General features: G+C 35.0%; 1 protein-coding gene across 1 annotated transcript; it reads right to left on the reverse strand.

Annotated features, from left to right (window-relative positions):
- Positions 1–5,314: 5,314 nt before the first annotated feature.
- On the reverse strand, positions 5,315–7,105 carry LOC113279231. Its single transcript, XM_026527931.1, has 3 exons — positions 6,493–7,105; positions 5,709–6,205; positions 5,315–5,608 (listed from the first exon to the last, which is right to left on the reverse strand). Exons 1-3 carry the CDS (start codon positions 7,103–7,105, stop codon positions 5,315–5,317), a joined length of 1,404 nt encoding a protein of 467 aa, XP_026383716.1.
- Between the last annotated feature and the right edge of the window lie 6,945 nt (positions 7,106–14,050).

Here is a 14,050-nt window from a genome sequence, read left to right on the forward strand (position 1 = left end):
GTTTATTGGTTTTTAAATTCTAAAAATATTTGGGGGATGATATTATTATAATATTAATCTGTTTTGAAGTATTGCAATATTTTTATGGGATATGTATTGTTTGCATCCGTGAACTTGAAGGTCCCATATTGTGTCAAAAGTAAAGCCGTTCATAAATTGATATCCGTATTGATGAAAGGACGAATGGAATTTTGACAATTACAAAAGTTATGCCTATGCAGTCATTTATTTGATGGAAAATAGGATGAAATCTTTTGTTTGACAAGGATAAAGTCTATTATGTCTTTATGCAAATAGTGATGGAAAATAGAATAGATCCTTGTATGTTATCCACGGTATTGATCCATTTTGTTGTGTTTTACCGTGAAGGCTTCATTGTGTATCTTATGTTGAGCACCTTACAACTATGTCGATTAATTTTGGCCTTGTTGGTTGTTCCATGAGATGCTATATGTTGAGCATTCTTGAACTAAATTAATCATCTTGATTGGTTATTTAGTTATTTTCTATGAAAGTCCTCTTTTGTCGAGCAAAATCTTTTGACAATTAAATTGATTACTTCGGTGTAGTTTGGTTGTGTATTCCAATTAGATTAATTATAGTTCTCTTGTAATTAATCTAGTTGAGTTTTTCATATATTCCACAAGTTCTTGTGTTGAATATATGAACGACTATACTAATCATGTTCTATTGGTTGATATAGTCATATATTCCGTAAGGTTTTCCTTATGTTTAGTATTTGAACGATTAAGGTAGTCACCTCTGTGTGGTTATGTTAGTCGTAGCTCCGTGAGTTTTATTATGTTGAGCACAATCAATTAAATTAATCACTTTTATGGTTTGATTTAGTTGCGTATTCCGATTAAATTAATCATGGGTTTCTTTGTGATTAATTTGATTGAGTTTTGGATATAGAAAATCATTCCCATGGTTTTTGGTGTCCAATTAAAAAGTCCTTCTTTTCTTTCGAAATTAAGGTCGCTCTTGTTGTTCTTTCGGGAATGACATCAAATGGGGGAGAGTTCTTTTGAACTTGTGCTTAATGGTAATATCTTGCGGGGTGTGCGGCTGTGGAATTTTATAGGGGTTATCTTGTATCTTAAAACTCCTTGATGAATGCATTTAACTTCGGCTTTATGATTGCATCTAAATTAAGATGGTATGTATTTTTTTCATTTAGTCTATGAAATATCTCTTGTGGAAATTTCATTATGATCCCGTTCTTTTACCTTTGCCAATTTTATTGACAAAAAAGGGGAGAAATAGTGTAGTTCATACTACAAATACATATGGTTTTCGGACCATTTTGTAAGGGGGAGTGGTTTCCATGATCGAGATGGAGTATTCACTAAGGGGGAGTGATACATATCACCATAGTATTGTTGTTAAAGTCGTGATACAATTGGACTTTGATGTTACATAATGATACTATGACACTGTATAATAATGATCGAGAATCTCGATTTCTCTCATTGTTATAGCTACGGATCTTCAACAACGGTGGTGCTAAACTTACAACCTTTGGGATCATTGGAGTACTTGGAAGGACGAAGATTTCAAGGAACGTTGAAGATTAGACTATGGAATAGGAGCCACTAAAGTTTATCTTTTTGTATTCCATATGTATTAATAGTTTTGTCACTAAAATTGACAAATGGGGAGATTGTTAGAGCATAGCTCGGTCGAACTCGCATGCGTTGCTATATCAAGCATGTTTGTCAATGTTAGTGATCAAAACTATGAGTCTTGATTTCTAGTCTATTATAGCTAAGTCTCGGACTAGGATATAAAAGTGTAGTTGAGATCAAGGACTTCATGGCGATTCATCATACAACGACGAAGATCTACTCAAGGAACCGTGGAACTTCATCAACAAAAAGGTATGTGGAGACTTGAACTTATCTATCACTCAAAAGTCTATCTATTCTATCTCCTACTTCTTATGAGATAAAAAGTCGTATGCTATATAGACTAGATCATACACATTTGACATTTCAAGTTGAGTATTCACTATTTATCTTTTTCTCGAAATCGTGTGTTGGTAAAGCGTTTCGCTTTGATCAAGTTTATCTTCACCTAGTGACAAAAGTCATGAAAAGTTTCAATTACTTTGAGAATTGCTTTGACGTGAAACGGTCTGTGAATAACGGTTATATAACGTCCTATGAGAATGTCTCAATGATTGGAATGAGAGTTTAGATTACATAACCATTTATTCCTTAGTCCAAAGTTTTTGAACTTTGTTGATTGAGAGAAACCGGAGGTATTGGCTTTGCCAAGTCCGCGAACCCAGTTTGGGAACTCAGTCCGAGAACTGTCGGAAGTTCTTGTACCGAGATTTCTGTTGGGATTCCAAATCCGTTCGTGAAGTTCAAGTCCGCGAACTGGCGGAAGTCTCCTTGCCGAGATTTTCTGCTGAGTTTGGAAAACTCTGCCGGTTGTCTTAAGTCCGCGAACTTGTTTGTGAGCTTAAGTGGTTATGATCTAAAGATGTGCTCTGAACATGAAACTTAAATTACTAAGGAATGCTTTATGCAAAACGTGGCTATAAAGTTCATGAGGCGATTCATCGAATCGAATCATCTTTGTTTCAACTGTGTCTTGTGTAGTTACATAAGATCTCATAGTAATTGAACAATTCTCTAACTAGTTCATTTGAGTCAATTGAACTAGTTATGGTGAAGAAGAACTAGGTTAATATGAAATGCTCATATGGTTAACCTTTTGGATTACTATGTTGAACCAACATACACGTACACGTTTAGGCACGGTTTTCACAAACCCAGTAAACGTCTACCCAAGTGTGTGTGACAAGCTAAGTTTTTGATCTAACAGTTGAGAAATATTAGCTTGAATCTAAATCAAGTTTTCATCTAACGGTGAATATGGATTGCTTTGTAACTAAGGCAAAACCCTGATTTGAAGGCTATATAAAGGAGACATCTTGCATTGTGCAAAACTAATCCCCACACGTCTCTGTGCTACTAGTGCGCCCGCTAGAGTCGATCTCCATTAACCTTTGATTTTATTCTCTAAAATCAGGATAATGACTTAAAGACTTCATTGGGATTGTGAAGCCAGACCGATACTACTTTATCGTAGTTGTGTGATCTGGTATTGCATCTTCGTCTCACTGTTTGTGATTCCTCGACAAACCGCCTGTGTAGTCAGGAAGAGGTGATTGATTAATCTAGGCTGTTCTTCGGGAATATAAGACCGGATTATCAATTGGTTCCTGTTCACCTTGATTTTATATCTTAAGACGGAACATAACCTAGGGTTTTTCTTCGGGAGACGGATTTATCCTTTGATTGACTTTTCTGTGTGAGACAAATTTGTTTATTATCAAGTCTGCGATTTTGGGTTGCAACAACTCTTAGTTGTGGGTGAGATCAGCTAAGGGAATCAAGTGCACAGTATCCTGCTGGGATCAGAGGCGTAAGGGTACAACTGTACCTTGAATTAGTGGGAGACTGAATGTGGTTCAACTATAGTCCAGTCCGAAGTTAGCTTGGAGTAGGCTAGTGTCTGTAGCGGCTTAATACAGTGTGTATTCAATCTGGACTAGGTACCGGGGTTTTTCTGCATTTGCGGTTTCCTCGTTAACAAAACTTCTGGTGTCTGTGTTATTTCTTTTCCGCATTATATTTTATATAATTTAAATAATACAGGTTGTGCGTTAAGATCATCAATTGGAAATCCAATCTTTGGTTGTTGATTGATATTGATTGATCCTTGGATATTGGTCTTTGGTACCGTCCAAGTTATTCCTTGTGGTTGATTAAAGACTCGCTATTGTTTTAGCTTGAGTAAATCAAAACAAGTGAGAGATATTGACTCCTTGAGATACTTTAATCTAAATTGCGTACTGTCTAGTTGATTCTTTAGCAAAGTATTTCGGAGTTTGTCCATACAGATTGCTAAGAGAAATATTGGGCGGTGTTGTTAGACCCCCGCTTTTTCACATAGGAAATTTCTTATTATTTTTTCACACTCTCTTATTACCCTATTAGGCCATTTATAAACTGACATTGAATATATTGGTAAACTGCTGAGAACAAATTTGACTAGAACAAGTCTATCTTGAAATGATAACAATTTGCCCTTCCATCCAGCCAATCTATCTTTTATCATTCAACCACATTCCACACATGATGATGTTACCTGGAACCAGAATTACACTCAGATATTTATCTGGAAAATCAGCCAAAGTGATTCTACATTCTTCTGCAATCTGTTGTTTTCTTGCTTCACTAGTACCACCAATAAAGATTTTACTCTTTTCTAAGTTAACTTGTTGACCAGAAGCATTTTGATATGATTGTAGAATCTTCATTTACATTCTGACATTCTTTTTTTCAGCATTTATGAAGAGGAATATGTCATCTGCAAATAAAATATGAGAAGGTTGTATTCCTTTTTTGTTCACCATTGACTTCAGCATTCCATTTTGTATCATTGTGTCAATGTCTCTACTAAGCACGTCTTTTGTAATAATAACAGAGGTGAGAGAGGATCACCTTGTCTCAATACTCTCTCAACTTGAAAATAGCCTTCTGGTCCTCCATTTACTAGCACAGAAATTTTAGCTGATTGTAGAAGCACCTTCAACCAATGAAGCATTTTATCAGTAAAACCAGATTTACTTAATACTTGAAACATAAGCTTCCAGCTCAAGGAGTCATAAGCTTGAGTGATGTCTAGTTTTAAGCCAAAATTTCCTCCTCTTCTTTTAACTCCTATTTCATTTATCATTTCAGATGCCAAGGAAATTTGCTCCTGAATAGTTCTTCCCTTAATAAATGCTCCTTGCTGTGGTGATATTATCTTTTGTATAACTTTTCCTATTCTTGTTGTCAGTATCTTTTTGAATATTTTGAAACTGAAATTCATAAGCCCAATAGGTCTGAATTGCTTTTCTTTTTTTTTTACATTATCCACTTTAGGAAGAAGCTTAAGAAAGTTAGAGTTTAAACCTGAGGGTATGAATGCTCTTCTCCAACAAAACTGTATTTCTTTTATTAACTCTGCCCCAATGATATCCCATGATGTAATACAAAACCAACCTGCAAAACCATCTGGTCCAGGAGCACTTTCTGGATTTAGATCAAACACAACTTTCTTAATTTCTTTATCAGAAGGAATAGAGTCCATAGCATAGTTGTCTTCTTCAGTCATTACTTTTGGAACATTATCCAGAATACCTTCTTCAATATATACTTCCTGATGCTTAAATTTGTCTTCAAAATAGTTCATTAATTCCCCAGCAATTTCCTTTTGGTCTGTAATGATTGTACCTGATGCATTCTCAAGTTCAATTATCATATTTTGATATTGTCTTATTCTCATGTTGATATGAATTTGAGTTTGCTGATCCATCTTTCAGCCACATTACTCTTGACTTCTGATGTGTAATTTCTCTCTTCTGTTGTTCAAGAATTTCCTGAATGCCTCTTGTTGTTACAAGTTTATTTAACAAAAAAGTATCCTCAATATTATTATCTGAAGCAACTGTTGCTACCATAACATTCTCCTCTGCCTGCTTCAGTTTTTTGTTTACATCACCAAAAGTTGACCAGTTCCACTCTTTTAAGTCCACCTTCATTCTCTTCATTTTACTCATGAAAACAAAAATAGGAATACCATCTATATTTTGTTCCTAAGATTTTTTTAATAACCTCCAAGAATTCAGGATGAGATTTCCAAACCTTCAGAGCTCTAAATGGAGTGTTACTGGGTTTTGGAATATCAGCATTTTCTCCATGTAAAGTACTATGATCAGATATACTTCTTACTCCCACCTTGTATTTCCAACTTGGAAATTTCTCTAACCATTTATCATTAAATACTTCTCTGTCAAGATTGCACAAAATTCTTTTCTTACCAGCTCTATTATTGCACCAGGAGAATTCTAAACCTATTTTAGGAGCCTGCATTAAGCCACATTGATATAAGCAATTATTGAATTCCATCATGGAGATTCTCATTGGCCTTAAACCACCTTTCTTTTCTTCTTCCCTCATAACTGTGTTGAAATCTCCCATAGCTAGCCATGGTTTATTCATCAAACTAATATCCACCAATTCCTCCCACAAACTTCTTCTCTGAACAGTTAAACTTGCTGCATGAATACCAGTAACAAATGTGTCACCCACTTCCACTGTTATAGCTTGATCAGATAATGAAATAACAAAAGGCTTTTGAACTGAAGCATTCCAAAAAATCTAGATGTTACCCTTTTTTTCTTCACTGGAATTATGTATTACTTCATAGTGCATTCCTGGTAACTTCAATTTTTTAACAAATTCTACGGAATAATAAACTTTTGGTTCTGCAATAATAACTAAAGTTGGATTAAAAGAGTGTACTAAATTCCTAAGTTTGTCTTTGGCCTTCACTTTTCTAAGGCCTCTGACATTCAAATATAATATTTTCATTTAGATTTTAGAGGATGAGAAGTATTGCTTCTCAAGATCTCTTTCCTACTCCCACCTTCGTGAATTTTCTTCTTTACTTTAGAACCCTTGTTGTTATTACTATCCTTTGCATCACCTTTATTAGTAGGAGGCACACTAGTGACTTTATTATCAGATGGAGCACTTGAAACTGAAATTGTTGGCACCCCACTAGATACTTTATTAACATATAGAGCACTTGATGCATTGCTTAAGATATTTGATACTAAAATAACAGGGAACTCAACTTGTGAACTAAATGCTTCATCATTCATATTTTGTAAAACATGGAATTTAGCTGAATTGTTAATTTGTTCTTGAGTTTTAACAGGAACCTGACTTGCAGGGGTACTTGCTTCTCCTACTTCATTAGCTGAATAACATATATCAAAACCAGAAGTATCTTGCTGTTTCTTCTTTGGAGTAATCTTTCTCCATACTTTTTTTGTCTCCACAGGATATACTGCATTGTCACCCTTTTTTTTTTCTTCATATTCTCTTCTTTTGTTTCTACATTCAGCAGTTAAGTGACCAACAATCTTGCAATGGTAACAGAATTTTGGAAGGTTTGGTATATTTACTGCCTGCTCAAATTTTCCATATTTGGATTCCACAATAATCTTACTTGGAATTTCATTTGCAAGATCCATTTAAACCAATATACTTGCATAGAATCCGACTTCTTTTTTCAGTGTATTATCATCAACTCTAATTACCCTACCCAAAGCTTTCCCAATGTGAAGTAAAATCTTCTCCTTCCAGTATTCTATACTCAGACCAGGAAATTGAACCCATATATAAGCCATTGAAGTTTTAAAAGATTATGGATTGAAGTTTGGTTCCCATTGTCTGATTTTAATATTCGGTTCTTCTACAATCCAATCTCCATCCCAGATATATTTCATATCAGCTTCATTCTCCAATTTGATTATGAAAAAACCTTTTCCAAGTGGTATTAATTGAACTTTTCCTGAAGTACTCCATTGCCTTCTCATGGATGTTTCAGCAATTGCAAATTTTAAATTCACCAAATCCAGTCTACCAATTAAACTAAATTTCCATTCCTCTAAACTTTCATCAATATCATCATCATGAATAAATGATACGATCTACCTTATTTGTATCCTGAGAATGATTTGCAGATTTTTCATCTGTTTTTGTTGTAGATCTCGAATCAGTTTCACCTGATCGATTTCCTCTTATTTCCGACATTGATACTTATTTATTTTATCGAAACATGGATGATCATGACCACCAATCATCAGAAAAACGAGCAGAGAACCTGAATTAATGAAGATTTCTACACAGAAAACGAAAATAAACGAAGAAAAAAATTACCGAGTCAAACCGATTTTTTCGCCTGAGTCAAGACCGATTTCTTTCTTGAGACCAAGAGAGCTTTCGTTGAATTTTTTTTCTCACTTCTAACGTCTTATATTGCATATCTTGACTTAATATGCTATGTAGCATCTTCCATGTGAACTAGCTTTACTTTAAACGAAAGAGACAAAAACTCTCGTCTCAAATACCCTCATTCACTACTACCTTACATAAAGAGACAATTCCAAACACCAGGGTCCACACGACCTAAACTGAAAGTATACTCAAACTTGAGAAAATACTTGCACCACCTGATTACAAACTTGAAAGACCTAACAAGTCTTGCAATACTGACTTCATCTTCGCTTTTAAGCAACAAACAAGGAAGCGAGACAACACCTACTATTTTCAATGTGTAATTCACTTTGCCACATGCATTCTTCCAACTATCAACATTTTTATACCACTCCCATAACGAAGCACAATATAATTAACACTTAGTTGAATACTCCATCAAACTGAATCTATCATGTTGCTTTAGCTTTCATGAAGATTTCCTTAAAAATGACCTCATGCCATCTTTATGCATCACCACTACTTGGTCCTTCCTTCTCCACGCATCTACAATTCTCCTAACTTGCATCTCCAACCGCATCATGCATCTTGGCCATGTCCAAATTTCATTTGGCGCATGCTAATTTTGTAAATCTGCTATGCCAGTCAACACTTTAATTTTAACACAAACTTGTGCACCTTTGCACACCTGGAACAAACTTAACTTGGTGATTCTGAGCATCACCATAGAGCTCAGGGAAATCATATTACTCAATGACTTTTGCGGACAAATTCCCTAACTTGGACAGTTGGAAACAAGGCCAACAATCCTTGTAAATGAGGCACCCTTTGCTTACATTCCATGAAGAAAGATTATTGTGTTCTTCTTCAAACTTAGTTATCACTTTATTGTCCATGCACATATGGTTTCTCTTGTCTTTACCCTTCTCCAAAATCAGCGTTAGTAACAATATTAATTTGTAGTCGACAAGAACATCCGCTTGTGGTTGTGATCAAATACAGGTCTTTGGACACCCTTTTCCAAGCATATTGATCCCACTTTCATAAAACAGGTGCAAGCACACTCCTTGTGCACATATAACATCAATGAAGAACTCTTTACAAACACAAGACCGTCGTGTATCGGTTTTTCCCTAACTTGTTTTTCTTTCTTCATCCTTCCATAAGTTTTATGCTAGATAATAATTGGCCATCCAATTCTTCTTTCTTGGCATCACATGGCCATCAAAATGCTGGTCCACAACTAGACTTTGCATTACCACCAAGGTACATGCATTCGAGAAAGATAATTTTTAATCTTCCATTAAAATGGCTACAGTGAGACACCTTCAATTCTATCGCATATAAAGGTTCTCAATATTCTTTGCCACTGCAAAGGCCAACATCATCTTTGAGTTCAGTAATTTTCGTAAAATTCCCATTACTTCATGTATGTACACGGTACCGATAATACTATGAAAACACGCATCACAAATGCTTAATCTTCGCATACTTATGAGAAACATGGAATTTGAAAATGCGGGGGTCTAACAACCACACCCAACAATTCGTTTGGCAATATGAGAGGACTTACTCCAATATACTTTCTAGAGAATCAACTAGACAGTCAGACTCAATCTAGAGTAAAGTATATCAAAGAGCTTAATATCTCTAACTCTTAATTCAATTCGGAATCAACAAATAGAAATATGCGAGCCCGATTGAATATAAGAGGAGTTACTTGAACGGTACCAAAGACCAATGTTCAAGTGTCAATCAATGTAAATCAACAACCAAAGGTTGGATATTCTAATTGATTGATCTTAACGCACAACCTGTGATATTTCAATTATATAACAAAATATAACGTGGAAAAGAAATAACACAGACACCAGAATTTTGTTAACGAGGAAACCGCAAATGCAGAAAAACCCCGGGACCTAGTCCAGATTGAACACCACACTGTATTAAGACGCCACAGACTCTAGCCTACTACCAATTAACTTCAGACTGGGCTGTAGTTGAACCTTAATCAATCTCACACTGATTCAAGGTACAGTTGCGTTCCTTATGTCTCTGATCCCAGCAGAATACTACGCACTTGATTCCCTTAGTTGATCTCACCCACAACCAAGAGTTGCTATGACCCAAAGTCGAATACTTGATAAACATATCTGTCTCATACAGAAAAGTGTATAGATTGAATAAATCTGTCTCCCATAGAAATACCCAAGAATTTTTTGTTTCGTCTTTTGATAAATCAAGGTGAACAGTAACCAAATGATAAACCTGACTTATATTCCCGAAGAACAACCTAGTATTATCAATCACCTCACAATAATCTTAATCAACTAGCGAAACAAGATATTGTGGAATCAAAAACGATGAGACGAAAATGTTTGTGATTACTTTTTTCTTGCCTATCGGAGAAATTAATATCGATTCAAGTATTTCAATTTACTCAATACGATAGAATCGGGTAAGATCAGAACACACAACTACAAAGAAAATAGTTGGGTCCGGCTTCACAATCCCAATGAAGTCTTTGAAGTCGTTAACCTACAGGGTCTCGATAGAAACCTAAGGTTAAAGGAGAATCGACTCTAGTTATGCAACTAGTAACACACATGAGGTGTGGGGATTAGGTTTCCCAGTTGATAAAGTTCTCCTTTATATAGTTTTCAAATCAGGGTTTGCAATCCAAGTTACTTTGGTAGCAAAGCATTCAATATTCACCGTTAGATGAAAAACCTGATTCAACCAAGCTAATATCTTTCAACCATTAGATCGAACTTAGCTTGTTACAAACAAATGAAATATACCCTCATTTAGGTTTATGTAATCGTACCTAAACGTGTACACCATGTTGGTTCACAAATAGTTAACCGAGGTTAGCCATATGATTACACTCATATCAACCTTATTCATCTTGACTATAATTAGTTCAAATGACTCAAATGAAACTAGTTAAAGAGTTGTTCAATTGCTATATTCTCATAGAATTATACAAGAACACAATTGAAGAAAAATCGGTTTGATTCACTCGACTCAATCATGAACATTATAGCCACGGTTTGCAAATATTGCATTCCTTATTATGTAAATGTTTATGTTCACGTTTAAAACCAATTTTAGAACTTTAACCTTCAAGTATGCAAACGGGTACGCATACTTGAAATACCCAGACTAAGATTGAGTTACGCCAGTACGCCAACGGGTACGCGAACTTCAAATCCCAGCAGAAATTCTCGGACATGAACCTGTACGCCAGTACGCAAACGAGTACGCATACTTAGCTTCCCGGATTTCTCAAACCAACAGGTACGCAAACAGGTGCGCATACTATGGTTCCTGTACATGGATTACATATGTGCAAGAGTGCACAGCTTGACATATCCAATAATGGTTAAGTGTTCTAAACTCTTATTTCAATCATTGAAACTTTCTTAGAGGATGACAATAGCCGTTTTCACACACTATTAGCATCATAGCAATTTTCAAGTTATTGAAATAATCATTACGAAACATTCCTAGGCAACACCAAATGATTGTATCACACAAACCATGTAAGATGTTACTCGGAAATTTTCACATGATATAAGATGAACTTGGTCGAAGCGAAAGCTTTCCAATACATATTTCGAGAAATATGTAAGCGAGACAAACTCGGCTTGAAATCTCAAATATGTATATAGAAAACTATATCGTAATACGACTTATGTCTCAATATAGGAGATAGATTAGAAATAGACTTTCCAAGTGATAGATGAGTTTAAGTCTCCACATACCTTTTGTCGATGAAGTTCCACAAGCTACCCTTAGTAGTTCTTCGTCTTCAAATGATGAACGCCGTGAAAACTAAACTCAACTACACAATCTATGTCCTAGTCCGAGACATCTATAAATAGGCTAGAAATCAAGACTTATAGTTTTGATCACTAACATTGACAAACATGCTTGAGATAACAACGCATGCGAGTTCGACCGAGCAGTGCTCTAACAATCTCCCTTTTTGTCAATTTTAGTGACAAAACTATCAATACATATGGATTAAAAAATAAATAAAAATTTGTTGTAGCTTCTCATCCAGATGCTTGATCTCCTTAGCATCTTCAACACGACTCGAAAACTTCGTCACTTCCAAGTACTCCATGATTCTAAACGTGTTCAACTCAACATCATAGTTGTTGAAGATCCGTAGCGATAACAATGAGAAAACAAATGCTCTCAATCATTGTTATACAGTGTCATAGTATTATTATACAACATTAAAGTTCAATTGTATCACAACTTTGACCACAATACTATGGTGACATGTATCACTCCCCCTTAGTCAATACTTCATCTCAACATGAAAAACACTCCCCCTTACATAATGATCCGTAAAGCATATGTATTTGTAGTATGAAACTACACATTAATTCTCCCCCTTTTGGTCAATAAAATTGGCAAAGGTACGAAAACTAGTGGGATCCTCATGAAATTTTCATAGAGATACTTCATGACCAAAAGAGAATAGCATACCAACTTGTTTAGATGCAATCATAAAGCAGAAGCTAAATGCATTCATCAAGGAGATTATAAAGATACAAGATAACCCCTGTAATATTCCACAGCCGCAATCCCCACAAAGATTTGGCAATTAAGCACAAGTTCAAAAAGAACTCTCCCCCATAAAATGTCATTCCCGAAAGAACAACAAAGGAGACCTTGCTTTTACAAGAAAAGAAGGATTTCTTTGGACATAACCAAATCACATGAAAACATGGATTTGAATCCAAAAATCTCAATTGAATTAACCACAAAAATGATCAACTCAATTGGTCATGCTCGACATAAGAGAACTTAAAGAGCAACACAGTATATGCATAAAAATGTGGATCGGAGATCGACCAATACTGCAGAATACACAAGGATTCATTCTATTTTCCATCACTATTTGCACAATGACATACAATAGACATAATCCTTGTAAACAAAAGTTTTATCCTTTATTCCATCAAATAATGACATAAAAGGCTTTAACTTTTGTAAGTCAAAAGTTCATTCTATCTTTTATCAATACTTTCATATCGACATAATAGAGATAACTTTTGAACAAGTATGGGACAGTCACAGGTTCACAGACGTAAACAACATATCCCATAACAAATTTTGCAATATATAAAATCATAAAGATTAAAATTGCATAAATCATCTTCCAAAAACGTAGAATTTAAATAAACAAATCTAAAAACATGAAGATGAAAACGTTGGACATAGCTATGTGTACTCACAATAATGGTTATTCCAAACCCTAGTTATTCTTCAAAAAACACAAGAAATAAATTATCATAAGAAGAATTACTAGACATTGTAGAGCTTTCTCAGGGCATCTACAGAGAATTCTTTCTCATTATTGAAAAATCTATTGATAATCGGATCATTCAATTCCTCCAAATCTTCAGAAATATCAGTTAACTCACTAAGTTCTCTTTTCAGTTCAGCCAGAGTGTTCTTTGTTAGAGACAACATTTGTTCATAGTGAGAAATATTTTCTAAGGATGAAACGATTCGAGATTTTAAATCATTTCTTTTTCCGATGAAATTCTTCACCATATCCCTAAAGTTATTATCAGAATGACAAACAGACAATAGGCAGTTGGAGGAAGAACCTGGATCATTAGTCGTATCCTTTACTTTTCTTTTCCTTGAGGACTGGATTCCTTCACACAGATACACATTGACTGCTTCTAACGCATCTCTTTTTGTGGTACCTCTTGTTATAGGAGCCATGAGATTGTATCTTTTGAAGAGAAAGAGGTAAAGGAAAATGATGTTCAAAATGAACATAAAAAAGACTTCTAGGTTTATAAAACCCTAAAAGGACTTTGAAAAAGTCTCCACGGTTCATGATCCATTATCTATTTCAACAATAAAATATTTACTTGCTCAAAATAGAACAGAAAATCAACAAAAGATTTACAAGACTTGAACAACCTTGAAGTAATCCTTATTTTTCAAGTCCAAAATAAGGATACAATTCATTACTATGATTTAGATAGTAATGCAGTGAACAAAATGTTCACTTCTTGTGTCACAAGGTCACATTTCAAGGTCTTAGAATAAACAGACTTACCTCGTCTGACTTTGAATCTTTTGGACTTTTTCTTGTACTCAGGCGTCACTGACTGCTTCTCCAGAGTCAGATTAATCTTTTGCATGTCATTTTGAAGTTTGGA

Source organism: Papaver somniferum, chromosome 5 (assembly GCF_003573695.1).
Source record: "Papaver somniferum cultivar HN1 chromosome 5, ASM357369v1, whole genome shotgun sequence".
Lineage (NCBI taxonomy): Eukaryota > Viridiplantae > Streptophyta > Magnoliopsida > Ranunculales > Papaveraceae > Papaver > Papaver somniferum.